At 47.7% G+C, this 24,327-nt stretch overlaps 1 protein-coding gene across 3 annotated transcripts in view; it reads left to right on the top strand.

Annotated features, from left to right (window-relative positions):
- The window catches only part of HK1 (hexokinase 1), a 1,728,681-nt gene that overhangs the window by 1,665,083 nt on the left and 39,271 nt on the right, over nucleotides 1–24,327 (top strand). For all 3 annotated transcript variants that reach the window (XM_085603586.1, XM_085603588.1, XM_085603587.1), the window contains one exon: nucleotides 20,573–20,806. In XM_085603586.1, coding sequence (XP_085459712.1) covers nucleotides 20,573–20,806 — 234 coding nt within the window. The remainder of the gene's footprint in view (nucleotides 1–20,572; nucleotides 20,807–24,327) is intronic.

The following is a 24,327-nucleotide window of genomic DNA, read 5'->3' as shown; positions in this document are numbered from 1 at the left end:
GGCCCCTGAGTAACATCCCAGCGTACCGAATAGCACAGTTACGGAGGTAAAGAGAGTTGAATCCCTCTAAGGAGTCTGCGAACAAAGGAGTGCTCCCTGATAGGTGACCAATCAACTAGAGCATGTCCTGAGGGAATTTCCAAACTGAAAGTATTAACACAGTTATGTTATGTTATGTTATGAAGTACTTATCAAGTGCACGTTCACCAACGGTTTCTTGGCGCTGAAGTGGAAGTAAGGCAGCAACAGAAGGGTAAGCCTAACTGTCATATGCCTGGGAAAACAACCATGTCTTCAGCTGTTTTCTGAAAGGTGCATAAGAAGTGACCGACCTTAGCTCCACGGGGAGCGAGTTCCAGAACTGAGGGGCTAAGACTGCGAATCGGGAGCCACCATGTTTCTTGCGTTTGAACGAGGGAGTGACTAACAGATTCAGTTAGGAATATCGTATATTATGAGTGGGGGCATAGCGTAGAATCTTGGACGAGATGAAGGCTGGACTGTTGCCATAAAGAGCTTTGAAAATCGTGCATCCCAACTTAAATGAGCCACGCATAGCCACAGGGAGCCAGTGAAGGCTTTTCATCAGTGGTCTGACATGATGCCATTTAGGTTGGTGAAAGATCAGTCTAGCAGCCTGATTCTGGACTAGCTGGAGGCGTTGGTAAGCCAGGATGCCTACATAGAGTGAATTGGCATAGTCCAGTCGGGAGATGACCAAGGCCAAGATCACTAAGGTCAGGGCTTCCCGAGACAGAAATCTGCTGATCTTCTTAATTCTACGCAGTTGAAAGAACCCAGCAGAGACCACCGAGCTGATCAGAGCGATAGGTCATTGCTTACCACTATGCCCAAACTTTTGGCTGAGCTAACAGGAAGGGGAGGGTTGCCCAGGGTAGAGGGCCAAAAGTTGGAGTTGCATGGATTAGCAAGTCCTCCAGTGAGGATCAGCTCGGTTTTATCTGGGTTGAGCTTCAGTTGATTTTTGTTCATCCACTCACTTATGAACGTCATAGTGTCTTGAAAATGAGACACAGAAGAGGGAGAGAGATTAATGTCGAAGACCAGTTGAAGATCATCCGCGTAATTATATGTCCCAACTTTCCTTTCCCGCAAAGAAGAGATTAGAGGAAGTAGGTACAGGTTAAAAAGAAGTGGGGAAAGGGAGGAGCCCTGGGGAACCCCACAGGTCAATTCCATTTTCTTAGAAGAGAAGTTGGCAAGACGCACCGATTGGAACTGGTTACTAAGGTAGGAGGAGAGCCATTTTAAAGCCAAGCCCTGGATCCCGGCATTACAGACATGGTCAATCAAGATGTTATGATCGACCGTGTCAAAAGCTGCTGACAAATCCAGGAGAACCAGGGCCTGGGTAAGGCATCTATCCGCCCTCACCCCCCCCCCCACCCCCCTTTAAGATCATCCATAACTGTCAAGATGACTGACTGTAGAATGGAAGGGTCGAAACCCAGCCTGGTGGGAGTCCAAAACATGGGACTGTTCGACAAAAGTACTTAGTTGAGTTGAGACGTGTACCTCTAGAACCTTACCAAGGTAAGGTAATAAGGAGATTGGACGGTAGTTGCCAAGAGTAGATGGAGCCGCACCTGGCTGTTTTTAAGATCGGGATAATTTCCGCAGGTCAGGAACAATGCCTGACTTAAGTGAATTGTTAAGAAGAGAGAGTGGGGGATCTGGGCATTTAGAAAAAATTTCCTGAAGGACGTGAGGAGGACAACAGCCAGTTGGAGAACCAGAACCAACTTTTGTAAGTAAACCCAGGAAGGTCTCCTGAGAAATAGTGGGAATCAAAGTCAGCTGAGACGACGATCTACAAATATTGGGAACGTCTGTGGAGGTAGCAGGGGTCAAAATACTAGCCTTAAAGGCAGTGATTTTCTCCATAAAATATGAGTTGAGGGAATCACAGAGGAATTGTGAGGGAGTCGGTTCCAACATAATTCTGTCTGGTTTAGAGAGCTCATTTACTATTGAAAAAATATCTTTAGACTTGTTAGCTGAATTTAGAACCTTTTTTGGAAAAATAATCTGTTTTGGTTTGAAGAATAGAGTTTTTGTATTCTATCGTCAAGTTAATGTAAGTGATCTTATCTTCTACATGATAGTGAAGTCTCCATCTACGTTCTGCCTGTCTCAATGCCAATTTCTTCGTCTTGAGATCTTCAGAGAACCACCGCTGTGCATCGTGGGGTCTAAGAGTTCTTAGTGGGCTTAAGAGGGGTGACACAGTCGAATGCGGACTCCATAACTTGACGTTCGCTGCCTGTGTTTGAACTGATTCCGATACAGAAGGGACCGTAGTGGTTAAAAGAGAGCAAAAGTAATCAATATTAGCGCTTCTCCAGTTTCTGGATTTGCAGTTCTTGGTGGGGTGAACGTCAGAGAGAGTAAAAGAGATGAAGTGATGATCCGACCAAGTACACCGGGATATCAAGGGGGTTGAGATCGTCAAATTGGCTGTCCAGACTTGATCTAATGTGTGGCACTTTATATGGGTGGCTTCACGCACATGTTGGGTGCAATTCATTCCGGACAGAAGATCTGTCAGCTCTATTGAGCTGGCACTCTCCTGTTCGTCATGGGGCCAATACTTAAAATCACCAATAATGAGGAGTCGGGCGTGGATGATGGCCAAGTGAGAAATCATTTCACCCAAAGCCTGGGGAAAAGTAGGCATATAACAGGGAAGTCTATAAAAAAAGAGCGCAAGTGAAAGATGACTGGGGGGATTCCAATTTAAGAACTAAACTGTCGACAGAAGGCAGACCGGTAATCCCTAATATCTAAAACTGGTGATCCTTATGGATAATCGCTGCAACCCCACCCCCCACTTTTCCTCGGGAGCAATTAGCTTGCAGGATGTAGTAGTTATCTGGTACTGCCGCTAAGATATCAGGGATGGACTCTTCAGTAAGCCATGTTTCAGTAAGAAGAAGTGAATCGGGCTTCTCAGACTGTAAAAGTTGATAGATTTCAAGTTGATGTTTCACCATGGACCGTGTATTCAAATACATGACTGAGAGACCCATTATTTCCTTACTGTGGGAAGTATTGAGGGCATCCAAGTGGTAAGCAAGACCCTCTGTCACCAGACTGGACAGAAAATTAAGTACCTGTAATACATCGGCGCCCACGGGATCCAAGCCCAGTCGCACATACTAGCAGGATCATCGTAACTAGGCCGACCTGTAGCGCTTGGCCGTACTGTCCGCCCACACTTTGGACAGGAGATCCTCAGACTGCCTCGAAAGACCTGGAATTGTCCAGCATCTCCTGTACTACACCATGCAATCAAGGACAAGGAGCCCTCCAGCACCATATGTTGGAGAGTCTGATCCGGGCTCAGAAGAAGATTCGGAACAGAAGGTGAAGGATTGGAGAATCCCAAGAAAGTTCAATCAGAACTGGGAACTAAACTTGAGACCACCAAATCCGGGAGATGAGCACCATCTCCGCTGTTGCCTCCTGACCAGGGCAGATACCACGATACCCTGGTAATCATTGAGAACAGGAGAAACGCATATCCTTTCTCCTAACTCAGATCTTGGAGGAACACATTGGTTGCCACTGCCTGTGGGTCTGGTCTCCAACTGAAGAACCAGTCCACCTGGTTATCCAGGTGTGACGCTAACAGATTGACTAAGAATGGGCCCAACCTGTCCGAGGCTGTGGCAAAAACCTGTAGTTGCAGTTTCCACAGACTTGCGTCATGGAAGTAATGGGAGTGCCAATCCGCCACTTGGTTCACCTGGCCTGGAAGATTTCCACGTGACCGATATGTGGTGATCGAGACAGTATTACCAGAAATTATTCACTAGATTGGACTGTGCTTTTGCTCTCGTTCCCCCTCGTTGGTTGATATATCACCCTGCCGAGACATTGCCCGCCTTGAGGAGGACACATGACTGGGCCTTGTCCTTGGTACAAAAGCAAACTGCGATAGAACCCACCATGAGTCCCAAGCAGTTGATATTTAACCTCATTTCTTGTGGAGACCACGTGCCTCCTGTGGAGAATGCCCCACATCTCGCCCAACCTGTTGGCGTCTGACTCTATGAACCGGTCTGGAGCAGAACCGAAGATTTCCCTCCCATTCCAAGCCTCTATGTGGGCAAGCCAACAACCAATCTCCTCTTTTGCCTTGTCAGACAAGGGAACCTGTAGGGAATAAGTGAGGCCTCCCCATAGATGAAATGCCTTGCAGGGGTCGATAATGGAGTGGGCCTGGACAAATTGCTTGGATGGAGGATGAGGAAATAGGCGAACAGTGTTTTTCCTCAGCTTGTGCCCTATCTCTGTCAGCTTCCAAGCCAGAAGGCTGAGGGACGCAGAGATAGAGTACATCATGAAGCCCAAAAAGGTCGTTTTCTGGGAGCGCGTCAGGAATGACTTCTTGTTGATTACGAGCCCCAGGTCCTTCAAAAGGTTCACTGCTGTCTGAAGTTGGAGAGAGAGTTTCCGGGGGCACTGGTCCAGCAACAGCATATCGTCCAGTTAAACGATGAGACGTGCCCTCTGTGCCCGGAGCAGTTGCACCACCCGTCTGAGAAACTTTGTGAAGCACCACAGAGGTGATGACAGCCCAAACGGAAGAGTGGAGATCTGTTGCCACCACACGAATTAGAGGAACTGTCTGAGGGGGGAATATAGGTATCATCAGATAGGTGTCTTTTAGATCCAGGCGCACCATGCAGTCGCAAGGCCTCAAGAGGTCCCGAAAAAGGTGAGTGCCATCTATTTTGTGTTGACGGTAAACCAGCCACATGTTGAACTCCCAAAGGTTGATGACTGATCTCTGGCCACAGTCAGTCTTGTCTGCCAAATATAGGTTCCTGATAAACCCATAGGGATGTGGCGAACTCGGTCTGATGGCCCTTTGTCCAAGAGGGCCTTGACCTCCTTATCTGTAAACGCTGCATCTTGTAGGGAGAACTGCATGGGTATGGACAGGACTCCTGCCAGGGAAAGCTGTAGAATTCTGTTTGTAACCTTTGGACAACCAAGCCTGGAAAAAGTTCTCCAGCCGCCCCACTACTTTTAGTTGGGAAGAAGGGCGAACACTTACCATTATTGGAGACATGAGAAGCTTTTTCTTCAAAGCCACCTTTGCCACAGAACTGCTGACCAGGAAGTTGGTTGCAAAACTAAACTGGTCTTGCCAGTTGCAGGTCTTGGATCCTTGTCCCCTTGTGGGGTATTGGAAAGCGAAATGGCCGGCCAAGCAGACCCTGCACGGCTGGCCCCTTGGTAAACCCGAGTTGTGGAAATTCATTCCTTGAACGACTGGGCCTTGTCCAGGGATGTAAAGGTTTCCACAAATGATCCCAATTCTTTACTGAAGGGGTCACCAAAGAGGCCCGCTTGGGCCACTGCCCCCTGTTTTGAGAATGACAGGTCCCCTAGCTTTGGGTCTACCTTGATAAGCAATGAACAGCGGTGCTCCGTGGAGAACGAACAGTTTGCGTTACCCAAAAAATGACCGCCCGCTGCACCCAGCTGGAAAGGACCTCTGGGGAGATCAGGAACTCTGAGACCTAAGTCTCCTCTGGCATTTCTAAAATCTTGGTGATGAGACAGATAACATCCAACAGCTTATCCTGGCAGGACCTCCAGAATCTATCACTACACTTATTGGGGTCTTTCATAAACTTTGCCAGAAAAGTGACCATCCTAGGATGGCTCCAGAAAGAACAACCACATCACCCCGGAACTAAAGGAACTGAATTGGCTTCCTTATGAGGCAAGAGTGCAGCTAAAGATTGCATGCATGACGCACAAAGCCCTGCACCGCAATACACCAAAGTATCTAGCCAATAAATTCGAATTAGCAGGCAATAGCAGAAGTCTGAGAAGCACCAACACCCTGCTATTGAAACCACAAAAATTTCGAAAAAGGAAAACCTACACACGCACCTTCTCTGGCCAAGCACCCAGGATATGGAACACCCTGCCCCAAGCAATCCAAATGAACCCCTCCACCACCTCATTCAAAAATGAAGTCAAATAACTTCTGATGATTACAACTCTCTCCTGATCCCAGCCCTAATGCAAGTTGATTCCAACCAGAAGCTAGTCATCAACCAAGAGCCGTGCTGATCTCTAATAGAGAATGACTAACACAATCATTACCTTCAACAAGAACTAACAACATATACGATTTCTTCTTAGATACTCATTTATATGTGGCTAGCGTGCAACTTTTCTTATGATGTAAACTTTTGTAAAGCGCTCCGATACCCTTATCGTTTCTAGTCCGCGCTATATAAAACTCTATAAATAAACAAAATAGGATCAGTTTTCTCTTCGAGGACAGACGGGGCACCCCGCCTGAAATCGGCCGCAAGACTCTTTTTCCAAAACTTTAAGTAGGCGCCCCTTCACGTACTTGGCCACCTTGTCTGCTGGAGCTCATTCAGATGACCTGTGGTGCAAAATATCATCCTGGTCCAGCATATCCCTTTCCCGTAGGGTGATTGACCCGTTGCCAGGAGTGGGACAGTAGAGGGGCGCCAGGGTCTAAAGGGGTCTGCATCGTCATCCGACCCCTCAGAGATGCCGGGGGAACCGGGTTGGGAAAGCTCCTCTGGTGGTTCCTGGAGCATGGGGGCTGGATAACGGGTACCTGGACCAAGAAGGTCCGCTTCAGAAGAGCAAAAGAATCATTGTCCACCCCTGCCTCCTGCTATCTCATGTGGGACAAGGTCTATGCATCCTGGGGAGCTTGTGGGGAAGGAACAGGTGGCTCCACAGGCGTCACATCTGACCTGGAGAGTTGAGCGCACTCCTGCACTATTTGCTTGCAAAGCGCCTTTCCATGGGGGGGGCCATAGCCTCCTCAACTGCCCTGTAAAATGGTGGCCTCTACTACTCTGTAGAATTTGGTGTCCCAATGAAGGAAATCCAGGGGGTCCCCTTCCCCTTGTGGGCCCTCAAAGGTCTGCTGCACAGATTATTGGGTCTGTGCCCCAGGGACACACTACTTAAGTTCACTGGGGCCGGCCATCAAGCCTCAGCGGGTCAATAATACCAACGAAAAGGAGGCGTCACTCAGTACAGAAGATACGGAAGATGAATACAATCTAAGCTTTTGGGCCTTATTTCAAAAATATCCAAGGTGGGGGTTTCTGATTAATATTGATATGTGAATTTGTAACAAAACATCAAGAAAGATATTAGCATGTTACTCTTTCTTGTGTGGTTTTGTAACTACCGGTATCTGTACAGCTACCAGCTAGGTTCTTGACTATTTCAGCTGACCTTTTTGGGAATGTACATTGTGCTTCCACAAGGCAAATTATCATCACATGAAATAGAGGAGGCTATGAACGAATTAGATCAGTCATTAACATGTTTGGACCATGAGTAGTGTTCTGTCCTTATAACAAGTCTATCCCAGCCCTGGGTACAATATATCTGTAAGAAACATAGGTTAGTTATAGATTTCTTACCTTAGAATTACCCCCAGGCGTCAGACTGGATCCGGAAAGTTTTTCGTCTGCAGTACCCCTGCGCGTCAAAAGGTGCCGTCGGTCGACTCCGCGTCCGACGTTGTGGTCGCCGGGATGACGTCGCGGTAGCTACATAGACGCTTCCCTCACGCGCTGACGTCAGTTCTGTACACAACTTTCCACGCCAGAAGCGCAGAGCCATGCAGGACACTGACCACTGGTGCACAAAACTAGGACTCCGAAAGATGTTCTTAACCCTAGAAGTCAGTTCGCAGAACGGGGAGGATGGGTGGGGCGGAAAGGAATCTATAAATAACCTATGTTTCTTACAGATATATCGTTACCGAAGGTAAGTAACTAATGAGCTTTTCATTCGCCCTTGGGGGAACGGCTTGTCAGCACCTTCCTCGCTGTGAGGGGAACAGCTTGTCAGCACCTTCCACGCCGTGAGGGGAACGGCTTGTCAGCACCTTCCACGCCGTAAGGGGAACTGCTAAGAACTTACTTTCCCAGTAACCCCTTGGCTGGCGCCGGACAGGAGTGTCATCACAGCGCCGCCTGCTGCCTCTAAAGCGCCGCAGCACACGCGCAGCGCGGGATGCGCCGGGCCAAGAGCGGGCCCGTCTGTGCCCGAAGGAGACCGGGCTTGGCCACTCCCCTTGTGTTTTACTATTTGCCGGATTGTTGGATCGTATTCTACATAATCCACATTCTAGGAAACATGGTACTGTTTTGAGTGACTTATCCTCAAATTGGGGTCATATATACCGAGGCAGGAACTCAACAGTTTGAACTTGTTTGAGACCAGGACTTGAGGAGGCCGGGTGGGGTTTTATGATACGTGGTATGGGTGGTAATTATTTGAATAGTGCTACGAGTAAGCTATTGTGGAGGGTTTATAATCAATAATAAGTAGGCGAAAGTCCCTTACTGGACCCGGGGGGGGGGGGGGGGGGGATCAGTGGGAACCTTAGATGCGTTCTTAATGAGGGCAGAGTCAGCGCTAATCCACAAAATACAGCTTACTGAGCGTAGACTCTCGCTGGAACCACAAAATCCCTTATCCTGCCCTGTAGTAATTACCCCGGCAGTAAATAGTCTGCATAATAGTGATTTATGTATAACCACAGCACCCAGTTGATCACGGCCGATACAGAGGATGCTGTTTCAATAGAGGATCCAGAGATCAGTAACAAAAGGCCCAGGCATAATGTGACCACCAGAGGCCAAAAGGCAAAATCCGTCGATTGTGATAGACTTACCCCTCATCTAAAAAGAGAAAGGGGCAGGGTATAAATAAACAGAGACAAACTGCAAAAGGTCAGGCTTGTAAGAGTAAGCCAGTGGGAAAGTTGTCACATCAGGAGCAGGTCTCAACCACGAGTGTTCTGTGGAAATGTGGATTCTCCTGACCAGTTATGTCCCCTATCTTGGACCCCAACGGTTCTATGTGCATGTCACAAGTACATGTATGTTCCCTCCAGTTCCAGTTATGAAGACGCAAATACATGTGCGTCCACCGTCAACATGTCCTCTGTCAGATCCGCCATGAACAGGCCGGATATTCCATTCCTAAATATGAAAGGCCACCGACTTTTTATGGCTAAGTTATGCCATTTTTACAGTCCAGGCAAGTAGGCCCTGATTCTGCCATCGAAACTCCTCTTGCCTTCTGCCTCTGAAAGCTCCAGTCTGAGCCTGCATCTGTGACCATGAACTTTGTCTCATTCTCTGCGCGGCTCACGAAGCCTGACATCAGCCTATTCTCTGCCAAGAACTGTATTTCACCTTCGAATTATCTACTTTGCTCCTCAGCCGATGCATTCCTGTCTAGTAGTTTAAGTAAACATTCTTCCAGCTACCAAGCAAAAGGCCCGGCCTCTCTGTCCTCATGCAAGTAATTCATAGCCCTGTTACCATGGAATATTCCTACCCCCTCGCATTTAGTGTAGACACTTAGACGCTTATGCACGCACACACAGTCAGTAAAGAATAGATTCTGTCCGAGAGCCCTTCCCTTGTGGATAACATAGTTCTTTAAACATAGGATATTAGATATGATTTGGGATTAGGTTGACATAACCCCAGACTTTTTGTCTCCACATGTAGAGCTAAATGTCAAGTCCCATTCACCCTCTAGTTGCGCGTCAATCACACGTCATGCTGCTGCGCGCGCATCTCTGCCAAGTATTTCTGCTGACATTGCGAAATCATCTCCAGGTATCCACCCACACATGACAAATTACCCATTATCATCAAGTGGACGCCCACATGGACGCCCACCTTCACGTCTACTTACACGCCCACATGCTCTTATCTCATTCTCTCTTGCTCTCTTGCTTACGTACAATTGAGAAATGTATATATACTGTACTCTGTGAATAATGTTTTGAGAATATTGAGAATACTTTTCAGCCCCGTCCAGATCCTTTTTTGGTGATGGTGATATTCTCCCTTTGACTCGAGTTATTGGAATAAAGCCCTTTATGAATCTGATACCACAGACTCAGCCTCTTGCTTTATGCATGATCTTATTGATATCTGAAAAATTATGACAGCGTGATATTTTATTTACCACAGTTCCAGAAAGTTCAGTTCTAGGTCTACAGGCCGACAATGGGCGGGAGGAATTCTGGCAAAAACTTGAATCTATTGTAGGGACTCTGCTTGATCCATTAAAACAAATGCTAACACAAATTGATAACAGGTTGACATCAATGGAGAGTTTAATGAATACTAAGACCACGGTGTGCAGCTGCAGTACACAAGGGATACACCCTAGTTCAAAAAAAGCTATGTTAGGTAGCCATTTCCTGGCTAACAACGAGAGTGGGGTTACACACCAGCAGCAGACACAATTAGACCCAAATATTCCGACAAGACCTGAGTTGTTGAGAGCAAGTGCATCAAATGTCCCCCAAATTTATCCGCAGGCATCCTATGCTAGACAAGGTACATCATTAGGGAGAGGGAAGGCGGCAAATGACTCCATGCAGACTGCCGCAACGGTGGAAATGCAAACACAATTAGGTAAGGACAAGCCCGTAAATATAATAGGAAATGTAACAACGAGGCAGGAAGGCTTACTAGAAACCAGGAACTTGCATCTTCATCTACTACTTCATACTATAGTCCTAGCGAATGTTCCCCCGCTACCAACTGGTACAATAGTGCACTGGACAACAGTGAGAAACAAGTCTCTGCATCTACTGGGGACAAGGACTAGGCTTACTAACACCTTATTTGCCGAATTTAAAATGGCTAGAAGAATTGCTTGGGTAGGAAGGTCTAGTAAATCTGTGCCTGGAGATTGTATAGTGTTAACATTTAGTTCACCTAACACGATTCAAACTTTACTGGAGAGAGCTGGATCCAGATCTGTAACTACACGGGGGATGAACATGCTACCTCTGGGCTTCTTTTACCAACCCCTCAGGCATCCACAGTACCCCTTTGAGAGAGAGAATTCGCTAGGGGGGTTTCAACAAAGATCCCCTATTCCAATTAGTAACCGTTTCGATGTCTTAAGTTCTTTGGGGGACATTGATTGACTGACTGCTGGGGCTCACCACCCGGCCAAGAATATAGAGCCAGGAATGATTAGCGGTGAGGATTTGCCATCATCGGCGATAAGTAATAAGGTGTTTGAAGCTAATAACCAGCAAAGAGCAGGGGATGAGCTAGTGAGGGGTTTAGATTACAGCAATGAGGTGCCCTTACCTCTAAACCATATTCCTGCCGTGCAAACGCTAGAATTGACTTGTTCTGGCGATAGTAACAACTGCAGGTTGCCCAATCGCCATCGTTATCGAATGGCGTTGTGCCCTCTTGTGATATCATTTCTTGGAATATTGCTGGGTTGCGGTCAAAAATAACCCAGCATGGTAGAAATTTATTCAAGATAGAGATATAATAGGCCTACAGAAAACCTGGACTAATGATCCAATCTACATGAATGGTTTTAAAACTTTTAACACACCGCCCGTGAAGGGCCTTGGGGGTAGGCTTAAGGGTGGCCTGAGTTTGTATATCTCCAACAAGTTAGTAATTACCCAAACACAGGCATTTTATGAGGAATAGTTTTTATCCGATAATCAAGGTGTTCCTGACTACGAATCAATGCGTAGTATTAGTACATTTTATCTCAACAGAACTCTGCCAGGTTTTAAAAAATGTAAGTGAGGATCTAAATGTGATTTGTACAGCTATCCCTGCAGATGCTATGATAATAATGATGGGCGATTTTAATTGTGCAATGTGCCCCTCTGAGGACAATAGATTATGTGGCCATATATATGAAGAAGGTACTCATACAACCCATTTTTGTCATTCCCCGGTGGGAGAGCTGTTTAATGAATTTTTAGCTACTAACGATTTAGGCTTTGCAAATGAGCTTATGGAGCCACCCCAATAATGATGCCCCATACCTATAATGGAAGAGGTTCCTCTACAATCGATTATATACTAGTTTCATATAATCACGCTGTAAGATTACTTTGCTTTGAGGTTAACCAGAATTCTTTAAGTGATCATTTCCCGCTACACCTGGTTGTTTCTCTACCCTTAAAGAAGGTCCCCAATATAAATAAGGATAGAGAGGACGCGGGTGAATTGAAATTAGATAAAATCAATGGTTACACTTTAAAACAGTCAAAGGTGGACCCCGCTGAAATAACTAGATCTCTTGTGGTAAATTGTAAGTCAGCGATTGAGATCTGCCTGTCTGAGTCAGTACCTACTGCAAGTATCGTAGCATCCTATGCTGAAATATCGAATGCTCTTAAAAAGCTATTACTAGTACAATATCGTAAAGGAGTCAGGCTGGTTTAACTCAAGATGTACCCAAGCTTATTCCAATTTAAAAACGGAACTACATAGGCAACCTAGAATAGTGGATAACATCAGACTTGCAAGATTGGAATATAGACAGGCAATAAAGGAGATGAAGAATACCTTGAGAGATGAAGCATGGGAAGCGTTACATACAGCATCAGTATTGAAAGATAGTGCAGCTTTTTGGAGGGTCGTGAAGACACCTTTCCTAACCACACAGAAGGGCCCATCAATTGCAAATGCTATTTCTGAGGAAGAATGGATTACCCATTTCTCACAGGTATATAATGGCATTGACACTTCCTGTATTAGATCTGATGATGATTTAGAGAGAGATTGCTCTAACATTAATTTAAATTTCACTCTAGACGAAGTGAATAGAGCTCTACACCGGAGTAAGACCGGAAAAGCACCTGGCCCGGACGGCATCCCAATAGACCTGTTCAAATGTAATATTTCGTTATGGGGGCCCATTATAACGCAGGTCATAAATGCAAGTTGTCGAACCCAATTACCCGAAACGTGGGGAATGTCAATAATAGTTCCAATTTTTAAAAAAGGGGACCGCCAGAATCCAGGTTGCTATAGACCGATCTCTTTACTAGATTCTATGGTGAAAGTGGTGGGACACGTGATTCTAGAGCGCCTGCAGGAATGGTCAGAAGATAATATTTTAACAGATCTACAATACGGCTTTCAAAAGGGGCTTGGACCATGGAGCAGTGTTTAAATCTGGCCCTACTCATTGGAAAGTATACGAGGGCAAAAAATAGCAGATTGTACATGGTCTTTGTAGACTTAACTGCGGCTTTTGATTGTGTGAAACATGCAAGATTGTGGGAGGTCCTTGAGGATTTGAGGGTAGACCCTCAAATTATTGTTGTCTTAAGGAACCTTTATAGTAAAGCGTCAGCTAGCGTGCGCTTTGGAATAGGGGGGGAACGCACAGCTAACTTTCCCGTTACAAGGGGGGTAAGGCAGGGTTGCGTGTTGGCCCCCTTTCTTTTTAATTTGTATACCAACGGGCTAGGAGAAGCTCTAGCAAGAACGACACACAATCTTCCCCATATTGGAGGCCGACCTATCCCGGCACTCCTTTATGCGGATGACGCAGTCATGTGTGCAAGAACCCAAATTGCTCTCCAAAGGGTCCTTAATGGATTCTCTGTTTTTATGAAGGATCTAGGCCTTAGCATTAATATTTCAAAGACATATGTAATGAGATGTGGCCGTGGGCCTATGCGAGTGAAGGACATCTTCGTAGAGGGGCAGAAATTAAGCTCAACCAAGAGTTTTTCATATTTGGGCGTGTTATTTAATCAAAACAAATCATGGGCTCAAACTATAAATGCCAAAAAACTGATGTTTATCCGGTCAACGAACGCCTTGGTGGGTTTTTCTAAGAAATTGGGCCGGAAACCCCCTATGGAGTTGATACAAATCTATAAAGTGAAGTGTATCACCTCTGCAATGTATGGAGCCGAAGTATGGGGATTAGCAAATACCATGCAGCTGCAACAAGTTGAGAATTCTTTTTTAAGATTTATATTATCTGTTCCTCCTAGTACATCCTCTTTTGTCTGCCATGAAGAATTGGGTCTCCCCTTTATATCTGATTTAATTAAAATAGAACCGATACTTCTGTGGCACAGTATCTGGGTTAAGGAGCACACACAGTTAAATCGGGATATTCTTGCTGATTGTCTTAAATTAGATGGAGCCTTAAAAATACCATGGATCAGTTTTGTTCATGATTTTAGGAAGGACTTGGGGCACCTTGAATATTTTACCAACCCAAGTTCTTTGCAGAGGATTTCACGGGAAACACTAAAAAGAGAGGGGCTCTGTATGCTGGAAGAAGCTAGATTGTCTAGCGAACTTATGAAGCCCACCGTTAACCAAAATCAAACTATTTTAACTACATTTGTAATGCAGCCATATCTATGATAGAATGTTATTGGCTAGATGTAGGTTTAATATATTTCATAGACTGGTGTCGTGGCCCAAAATGAATGATTGGTCGAGACAGCTCCCACCATGTCCTTGTGATAATCACTCATCCCAGTCTACTATCCACTCCGTTCTCTTTAGTAAATTTTATTCTGAATTAAGAAAAGTGTGGTTAGTTCCGCTTTTAAAAACGTATGGGCTAAGACAATGCCGCCCTGCTTTTTTAAAACTTCAGCTGTTGGATAACGAACATGTAGTATGGAGGCTTGCTATGTTTTTAAATAGAGCATTCTATTTAAGGAAAGGTCTAACAACTACCGATGAATTATACTTGTTTGTTTGAACTGGTTTTAAAATGTTATGGTATAAATTTTATCTATGACTGTGTCTGTCCAATAAGATTGCTGCTACTCCGTAACTTTATCTGATTGGATGTAATGTAAATTGTTTTACTTGTGCGTTTATGATTGTAAATTTGTAACAATCGAATAAAGCTTTATGAATTGAAGAACTTGTTCATCTGAAAGAAACAGTTAGTTATAGGTTCCTTACCTTAGAATAGATACTCCAGCAATACCAACCTCGGAGGTGGGTCTGCAAACTAAGTTCACACCAGAAATTCCTGAAGAACAGAACGGCCAGTCTCTCCAGACTTGGCTGTCCAGGCAGTAGTGTCTAGTAAACGTGTGCAGCGATGCGTAGCTGCCTGACAGATGTCATTAAGGGGGACTCCCCGTCCCAAATCAGTGGTGGCCGCCGTCGCCCTGGTGGAATGGGCGTGCAGGCACACTGGAGGCTCCTTCTTTGCCAAAGAATAGCAAGCTTTGATGCAGAAACTACCCACCTGGAGATAGTCCGTTTGTGCATGGCCCGCCCTTTCGTAGCTCCCACGTACCCAACAAAGAGATGGTCGTCCACCCGGAATTGCTTTGTGCGATCCAGATAGAAGGAAAGCGCACATTTTGGATTCAGACAGTGGAGCCTCTCTTCTTCTTTTGAAGGATGCAGAAGTGGAAATAAGGTGGGCAAAGTGATGGTTTGGCCAATGTGCGAAAAAGTAACCACCTTGGGAAGAAAGGAAGGTCTAGTTCTAAGGACGACCTTGTCCGGATGGACAATCAGAAAGGGAGGTTTGGAAGAAAGAGCGTGTAGCTCACTCACCCTGCGTGCAGAGGTGATGGCCACCAGAAAGGCAGTTTCCAAAGTAAGAAGCGTGGGAGGACAGTTATGCAGCAGCTCAAAGGGAGCGCACATAGGATAGGTAAGCACCAAGTTCAAGTCACACTGGAGCATTACGAAGGGAACAGGAGGAAAAAAGATGAGTAATGCCCTTAAAGAATGTATTTACAACAGGGGACTTGAAAAGAGAAGACCGATCAGGAAGCCTAAGGAAGGCTGAAATGGCCAAGAGTTAGCCTTTTAAGTACCCAGAGCAGAGCCCTGCTGGGCCAAAGAAAGGAGGAACAAGAGAACCTCAGAAAAAGGGGAGGAAAGGGGATCCACAGCCTTTGCACCATGCTACAAATTTGTTCCATCTGCATGCGTATACCGTCTTAGTGGAGAGATGCCTGGCTGCCAAGATAACGTCGCAGACTTCGGGAGGCAGGTCAAACGACGTCAACTGCCGCCGCTCAATCTCCACGCAAGGAGGTGGAGGCTGGACAGGTTCGGGTGGAAAACCGTCCCCTGCTGCTGCGACAGAAGATCCTCCTGAAGAGGCAGTCTGATTGGAGGATCGATGGCCATGTTGAGCAGCTCGGGATACCAGACTCTTCGGGCCCAATTCGGAGCCACAAGAGTGACTTGGGCCCGGTCACGCTTGATCTTCTTCAGCACTCTGGGCAGAAGTGGTATAGGCGGAAAGGCGTATAGAAGACCGCAACTCCACTCGCGACGAAAAGCGTTGCCTAGCGAGTGCCGCCGTGGAAATTCCAATGCGCAGAACTGCTGACATTGCACGTTCTCTTCGGTGGCGAATAGATCTAACCAAGGCTCTCCCCACTGCTGAAAGAAACCTTACATCACCTTCGAGTGAAGACGCCATTTGTGATCCATCATGCACCTGCAGCTGAGTTCGTGCGCCCTAGCTTTCAGGGAACCTGCCAGGTGTTGAACCACCAAGGATATGCCCTGATGTTCCAGCCATATCCAGAGGCGGAGGGCTTCCTGACATAGAGTCCATGACCCCACCCCGCCTTGTTTGTTGCAGTAGCACATGGCGGTGGTGTTGTCCGTGAATACCTGCACTACTCTTCCCCGGACAGAGGGAAGAAATGCTTTGAGTGCAAGACGAATTGCCCAGAGCTCCAGAAGGTTGATGTGGAGCCCAGACTCCGCCACAGACCAGAGGCCTCTGATCAATGCCTCCCCCATGTGGCCACCCCATCCCATAAGTGATGCATCGGTCACCACTGTGAACTCTGGTTGAGGAAGGGAGAGGGATCTGCCGTCGACCCAATCCTGGTTCGTGAGCCACCACTGCAACTAGCCTGAGGGTCATCCTACCGAAACTCGGAATGGAGACTGAAAGATCGGAAACATAGCCCAAATAGCCCAGACTCGGGAGGACAGACCCAAAGCTGCGTCGTGTCGAGAACCGCTCCGATGAAGAGGAGCTTCTGAGGGAGGGAGGGGGGGGGGGGGGTCGGGTCAGCTGTGAATTCGGCACGTTGATGGAGAACCTCAGCGAGTGCAGGGGGTCAGCCGTAGTCTGGAGGTGGGAGACGACAGCCTGGGGCAACTCCCCTTCAACAGCCAGTCATCGAGATAGGGGAAGACTGGAACCCCTAATCTGCGCAGATGAGCTGCGACCACCACCATCACTTTCGTGAACACCTGAGGGGCGCTGGTGAGGCCAAAGGGGAGCACGGTGAACTGAAAGTGCTCATGGCCTACCGTGAACCATAAGTAACGCCTGTGGGCCGGCAGGTCGGGGATGTGGAAATAGGCGTCGTGCAAGTCCAACGCTACCATCCAGTCTCCAGGGTCAAGGGCAGACAAGAGTTAAGTGAGCGTCAACATTTTGAACTTCTCCTTCCGGAGGAAGCGGTTGACGTTCCTGAGAGCCAAGATAGGACGCAAGCCTTTGTCCTTCTTGGGCACCAGAAAGTAGTGGGAATAGCAATCACAACCTACTTCTGGGGCAGGAACGTGCTCGATGGCTTATTTGGCTAAGAGTGCCAAAACTTACTGTTGGAGAAGGGCCAGATGATTCTCCGACATGCAATCGTACTGAGGTGGCATGGATGGAGGGGTAGTCTCGAAGGGGAAGAGAGTAGCCCCTTCGGACTATTTGCAGAACCCACCTGTCTGACGTGATGGTGCGCCAGTGGGGGAGGTGATGGCGGATCCTGCCACCCACTGGCGTTTGGTGGCCCTGAAATATCAGACTAGGAGGGTTTGGAGGCTGCTGCAGAGGAAGCTGTGGTGGACTGGCCTGCCCGCTGGCCCCCAGAACCATGGTGCAGGTACCCACGTCCCCGGCCACTCTGAGGCTGAAGAGCTTGAGTCGGCCTGTGGCTCTGGACGGGACAGGGCGGGGCACCCCTTCCGTAGCTGCGAAACGTAGACTGTGCGGGGCAGGTGGTGGAGAGGCCCAAGGACCTGGCTATAGCCCGAGAGTCCTTAAAGCGCTCCAGCGAGCTGTCTGCCTTGTCGCCAAAAAGGCGACGCCCATCAAAGGGCATGTCCATAAGAGTGAATTGGACATCCCCGGTAAAAACAGTCAAACGCAACCACGCGCTGCTGACATGGACATTGTCCTGCCAAGTGCGTCGGCGGTATCCAGCCCACAGCGGATCTCTCCCCTCGGCAACTGCATGGGAGAGCACAGCCTGGGCCTCCTCTGGGCACTGAGGCAGCACTTGCGCAACCGTGTCCCACATGGAGTGGGTGTAACTGCCCAAAAGACAGGTGGTGTTTAGCAACCGCACTCCTAAGCTGGAGGAAGAAAACATCTTACTCCCAAGATGGTCCAGCTTTTTGGATTCCCTATCAGGTGGAGTGGTAGGGAATGCGCCCTTGGAGGCAGAGGCTTGGACCACCAAGCTTTCAGGAGTGGGGTGTTAGGAGAGAAAAGTGGGGTTACCAGGGGCCAGGCCGTGGCGTTGGGCAATCATCCTTGTCCACAGGAGCCCCTGTGTTGGTCCTGGACCAGGTTCCCAAAAGGATGTCCATGCGGGCTTCATTAAATGGTAGCAGGGGCTCCGAAGAGCTTGCTGCCGGTTGAAGCACCTCTGCCAGGAGGTTAGTCCTGACTGCCACTATAGGTAGGTCTAGGTTGAGAGCCTCGGCCGCCCTACGTAACACCAGTGCGTATGACTCTCCCTCCTCCGTAGCCCCGGTAGGGGGAGACAACATGCCAAGGTCTGGTAAAGTATCCAGACCGCTGGCTTACCCCAGTTCCTCTCTCCAGTCTGGTTTACACACGGACTGGTCAGTCACAGGTTCTTCAGACCCCTCCCAGTCCTGCTCACCGTCCTCTGGCTGCACATCTGGTCTCAAAGCGCCAGGGTAGAACAGGGGCACAAAAGTATCTGTCTGCATCAGATCAGGCCTGACGCCTGTCCGGCTCCGTGTCTACCTCGAGGTGGAGGCCGGGATCGATGTCGGCTGGGGACACAGCCGATGTGTAATCGGTGCCGGGGGAGGCTAACAAAGTCGACCGGTGCCGATCCGGATCCTGACCTGGATCCAAGGGGACCCGCTGGGGCCAGAGCCGCCGGCGTCGAAGGCCCAGGGCCCCCAGCCGAGTCCGCGGGGCCGGAAGGCGCGCTGGCAGAGTCGGGCTAACCAAAGATGGCGTGCATCGCTTCATAAAATTGACAAAGCTTGGCGGGGGTCTCTCCGGGTTCCGGAAAGGGAGGAAAACTCAGAGTCAGCCCTTCGGGCACCGCACTCGGAGCCACGGGAGGAGCATCATCCACATCCCTCGTCGCGTCAGCCGACAGACGGGGAGAAGTTGAAGAGCCAACAATGCTTCTTTCACTTCTTTTTGTGCTTCGACTTAGCTGACCCCGATTGCGAAGACTTAGAGGAAAAATGGTGTTGGCTCCGTGACTGGTCCCGACCTACGCGACTGGGACCTCAAACAACGCGGATCCGACTGCCGGGCCTCAAGTAGCTTTTGGGACTGCTCCCGCAAAGACTTTGGGGCCATGGTCCGGCAGTCGGGGCACGACCTAGGATCGTGGTCACGCTCCAGGCAGTAGAAGCATACGCGGTGTGGATCCGTCACCAACATCAGTCGCTTACAGGAACTGCAGGCCTTGAAGCCGGGCATCCCTCATGCACCAGGAGTCGATTCTCAATTAAACAAAGTTGGCAAAAGTCTAGAAAAAGTCAGTCAAAAAGTGACTAGGGGTACCGCTCTCTCCGGATCTGCGTTTGCTGGCACGGAAAAAGAAAGAACTGACGTCAGCACACGAGGGCGGCGTCTATGTAGCTACCGCAACATCATCCCGGCGACCACGACGACGGACGCAGAGTCGACCGACGCCACCTTCCGACACGCAGGGGTACTGCTGACGAAAAACTTTCCGGATCTAGTCTGACGCCTGGGGGTAATTCTGAGGTAAGGAATCTATAACTAACTGTTTCTTTCAGATAAACATGTTGCTCATTGTACCATTTATTAGAATGCTGCTGGCCATTGACCAATGAGATCAGACATTGCGTGCATTGGAACACTGGTGAGGCTGTAGTCTCTTATCCACTTAACTCATTTCTGGCACTAGCATGCTGCAATTGTAATTGGTCTCTGCCTTGGCTCATGGCACCTGCGAAGTTAGATTGTTTCTTATTGTCTCAGTACCTGCTATAGCCCCTCTTTCCTGGTATCGCCTATGCCCCTTCCCATCTCTTTCCTTCCACAGATTAAAAAGCAAGATTCACTGGCATGAATTCTGCATTGAGTCATGCTTGAAGACAGAGCTACATAATGAAATGGCCCTCACAACATTCATAAGCCAATCGCTTCATTGAGCCTGGAAATAATGTTGATTATTGGCCCCTTTCCAACCTCATGCCTTTCGGCTATGGCTCAGGCACATACATTTACTGCAGTCCAAAAATGTCAATTCTCTCTGGCTCAGAAATCATTATAGCTACTTTAAATAATGTTTGTAGTTATGGGCCTAAAGCAAATCACTCACTGTGATCTTGTGCAATTACGAAAGTGTTGGTGTACGTGGGTTTGTAGTTGTATATTGTCAGATAATGATACAGTTAATTTATAAAAACTCGAGTGATCCAACAGTACCCATTAGTATTAAAAAATAAGACTTCGAGAAATAAATGTCACTTAATAATTTTCTTTTCAGTGACCGATTAGCCTTGCTTCAAGTGCGAGCAATCCTCCAACAGTTGGGTTTGGACGGTACCTGTGATGACAGTATCATTGTAAAGGAGGTCTGCGGTGTGGTTTCGAGGAGAGCAGCTCAGGTGTGTGGGGCTGGAATGGCTGCTGTTGTCGATAAGATTCGTGAAAATCGAGGATTGGAACACCTAGACATCACAGTTGGAGTTGATGGAACATTGTATAAACTTCACCCACAGTAAGTCTTTCCTTTTTGTCTTTTGCCTAAGACGGAAAAACTTGAGTATTTATTATTTTCATGACCCATTCATTGTCATAGAAAGTTGGAAAACATAGGAACTTAATCCAATTTTCAGGTTTTGTAGAAAAGAAGCATATCCAGTGACCATTCATATATGGAATAGACTGTGATTTCACCCGAAAGCCCAAGTATCCACGTTTTTTACAAAGTAACACACGTTTTAGCACAATTTCTGCGAGCAACAACGCAGACTAGTGCCATAATTTGGCTGTGATGTGAAAACTGGATACTGTCCAGATGTCAATTGTTTATATCATACGAAGTTACATCACACATTTTCCCAATCAGACTGCATCTGGCAAACATAGAAAGCCACTCCACCTAACACTCCTATGGAATTCCTCCTGCAAGGTTCCCAAAGCTGAAAATAATACCCAACATATCCTGTACCCATTCCACCCACAAAACGAACACAAATAACAGAATCGTTCAGCTCCATAGCCCTGTGTGTGTTCTTCCTTGTGCACCTATCTGCTTTCCCAGCCTCCTGGATCTTCACACCCACTGTTCCTTTACTCCTTAATTTTCTGTTCTTGAGCACTACATCTGCACTTTTACCGGCACTATTTATCTTGACTTCAAAAATCTTTAGTCCTTTTTGAACACTCATACCTCCTCACCGTCACCATATTGCCAGCATCAAATCCTACCAAGTTAGTGCCCATACCTCTGTATTTATCTTGCACCTTGAGTACTTTGGAGTTGACAGCACTCCCCCTTCAATTTCTGAAGCTGTCCCCGATTCATTCACTCTATTTATTTTGGTACCTGATTCTCTTCCTCCACAGTGGAACAAATGTCGCAACTCCAGTCTTAACATGAGATGTAGAGCACGCTGCCTACAACAGATTCCTCAGTCTCATTCCAACTGAAACCATTAAGCAAGGCCAGTTGTGTATTATCTTTCAAGATCAATTAAAGGGTTCTACTAACCGATTGCTTCTACCGTGGTATATAGATATGCAATTCTAATCTGCACACCAGTCATACTTAATATATCCTTCCTTCTCAACTGACACAAATTGGGTCCCATAGTCTGGACGCAACTCATCAAGCTGCCTTTCATGATTAAATATATCTCTTTAAAAATTTCAACTGTTGAACTTATGAACACTGCAGGTCATTTAGAATAATAATCGACCGTCACTGTGGCATATTTAAATGTTTCACCTGAAATACTTGTCATATCCCTCTTGTCTGCTATGGCTGGCGTGCGAGGTATGTATGCACACGCGCGCGCCAGCTCTCATTCCACGATGAAGGTCAGCTGTCTAGTCGTTCAAGACCGGGCCTGCCTCGCACCAGCCGTGGAGCACTTCCGGGGGTGGACCTATATCTACAGGTACCCAAAACTCATCACTGTCAGAAGGCAACCGCCGCGGCAGCCATCAAAAGCTCATCCCCGCCAGAAGACATTTGGCAGACGAATACAAGACTCTGCGACTAAACTTGCTGACACTTCCGCAACCCAAAATTGACCGCAACCCGCGGCCTATCACATTGCTGACCTTGTGATCCACCCTCTACTGTGACAAAGCGTCACACATCAATAAGACAACCTAAACAGCGACTAAAAAAACTCAAAATGAATGTGGAGTAATGAGGCTATCGCCTCGGTATCCACAAAACTCACCGCTGTCAGATGGAATCTGACAGGCGAAAACAAGACACACGGACGAATCGGCGCTTCGTATTGCCGACCTGAGCTACGCTGGAGCGTGGCGCTACCAGCAACCGGATCCTTGTCTGGACCGCGCAAGGGCGCCAACGAATCCCTGACACTCGCGGTTCGTGCACCGGCACGGAGCCGCTCTAGGAACCGCCATACTTTGTCTCTCAGCGCAGGAGCGCTTTTGGGACACTCGCGGCTAGTGCAACAGCACGGAGCCACCATTTACTTTATTACTCAGCGCAGGAGCGCTTGTGAGGCACTCCCGGCTCGTACAAAAGCACGGAGCCGTCATTTACTTTGTATTTCGGCGCAGGAGCGCGTTGGGGGCACTCACGGCTCTTGCAAAACCACGGAGCCTTCATTTACTTTGTATTTCGGCGCAGGAGCGCGTTGGGGGCACTCACGGCTCGTGCAAAAGCACGTAGCCTTCATTTACTTTATATTTCGGCGCAGGAGCGCGTTTGGGGCATTCGCGGCTCGGGCAAAGGCACTGAGCCGCTTTATACTTTGTAAATATAGCGCAGGAGCACTTGCCTCGATCCACGCGTCCCGTGGGTGACACGGGGACGCGTTTCTTATTCCTTTACTACTACTACTACTCGTGCAAGGCAAGGAGGTGTTCCTTGCAAGACAGCACAGCAAGAGCAGAGGAGCTTTTGTGTTCCTGGTACACCCTTGGTTTTCATGGACGCCCAGCGCAGGAGTGCCTCCCCTGTTTTCTGTTCGTGACATTGCGTTCCTTGGACTCAGAACGCTGCTGTTGGTCTTCTCCGCTCTGGGAGCGCTACGTCTCAGGTGACTACATTCCCTTCTTCTGTTTGTTGACACTTGTCTTTGTTGCTTGTATCTGGCGTGTATGCTACCCATTTGCTCCATCCCTTAGGTTAGGTCCACCATCAGACCCCCAGTGGACCCGAGGGCAGACCTCTCCCAGCACCATTCCAAGCTGTTTACGCCCTCCTCTGGCTGCCTCCCCCGGTCCCCTCTTTGCCCTAGGTAGTATCAGCCCTATCTGGGAGCCACAAAGGTTTTCCCTTTCCCTAATCCTATGTTTAGTGACGCTCATGCTGATATGAGGTTCATGCAATATTTCCAACACTCTTTTTCTCGAACCTACTGGTACCATAATAACATCAAAAGTTTGACCCCTGCATGATCCACTGTCACTTCATCAGCAATATGAGGGTACACCCCAGCCATGGTTTCGTGTGATTACGATTCCTGCACCAGATTCCATCTTTAAAAGTACTTAACATTGGCCTGATTTTAGTTATTTCCTGGAGTTGGATTTAAATTAAATATTTTCATCTTTTTCGTGACACAAGGGCACATTCTGATTGAACGACAACATTTTCTTGTTAGTCTATCAGTAGCATACGAGACATAAGTCTGACCAAGGTGTCCTAGAATATCTAAGTTACAGGGTTGTCTGGTACATATGCTAGATAAAACAGTGATATGTGCACAGAGATGACGCCCCTCAGAGAATACTGGTTCTGGCTGGGATTTTCCATCGCATTACCGTCTTGTTTGTCACCCACCATCAGTTAGATGATGGTGTGTTCACTTTTTTAAATAAACCCTGAAATTGGACCACATAGGTAGAGATGTGTTTGCCCCAAGCAGTCTAGAGAGACTTCAGACTCTAGATCACCGTAGTCTGTCCTTCTTGCTCCTAGGTCGGACACATAGAGCTAGAATTTAGTGCGGCTGGACTCTGATCACCAAGGGGTCAATCCCCCTTGCTTTGTCTTGCCGGCTGAAGGTCTGACAACATAGAGGTCCT

The sequence above is a fragment of the Triturus cristatus genome, chromosome 1_2, assembly GCF_964204655.1.
Source record: "Triturus cristatus chromosome 1_2, aTriCri1.1, whole genome shotgun sequence".
NCBI classification, from domain to species: domain Eukaryota; kingdom Metazoa; phylum Chordata; class Amphibia; order Caudata; family Salamandridae; genus Triturus; species Triturus cristatus.
Note: the sequence above shows the minus strand (reverse complement) of the source record. Positions and strands in the feature narration are given on the sequence as shown.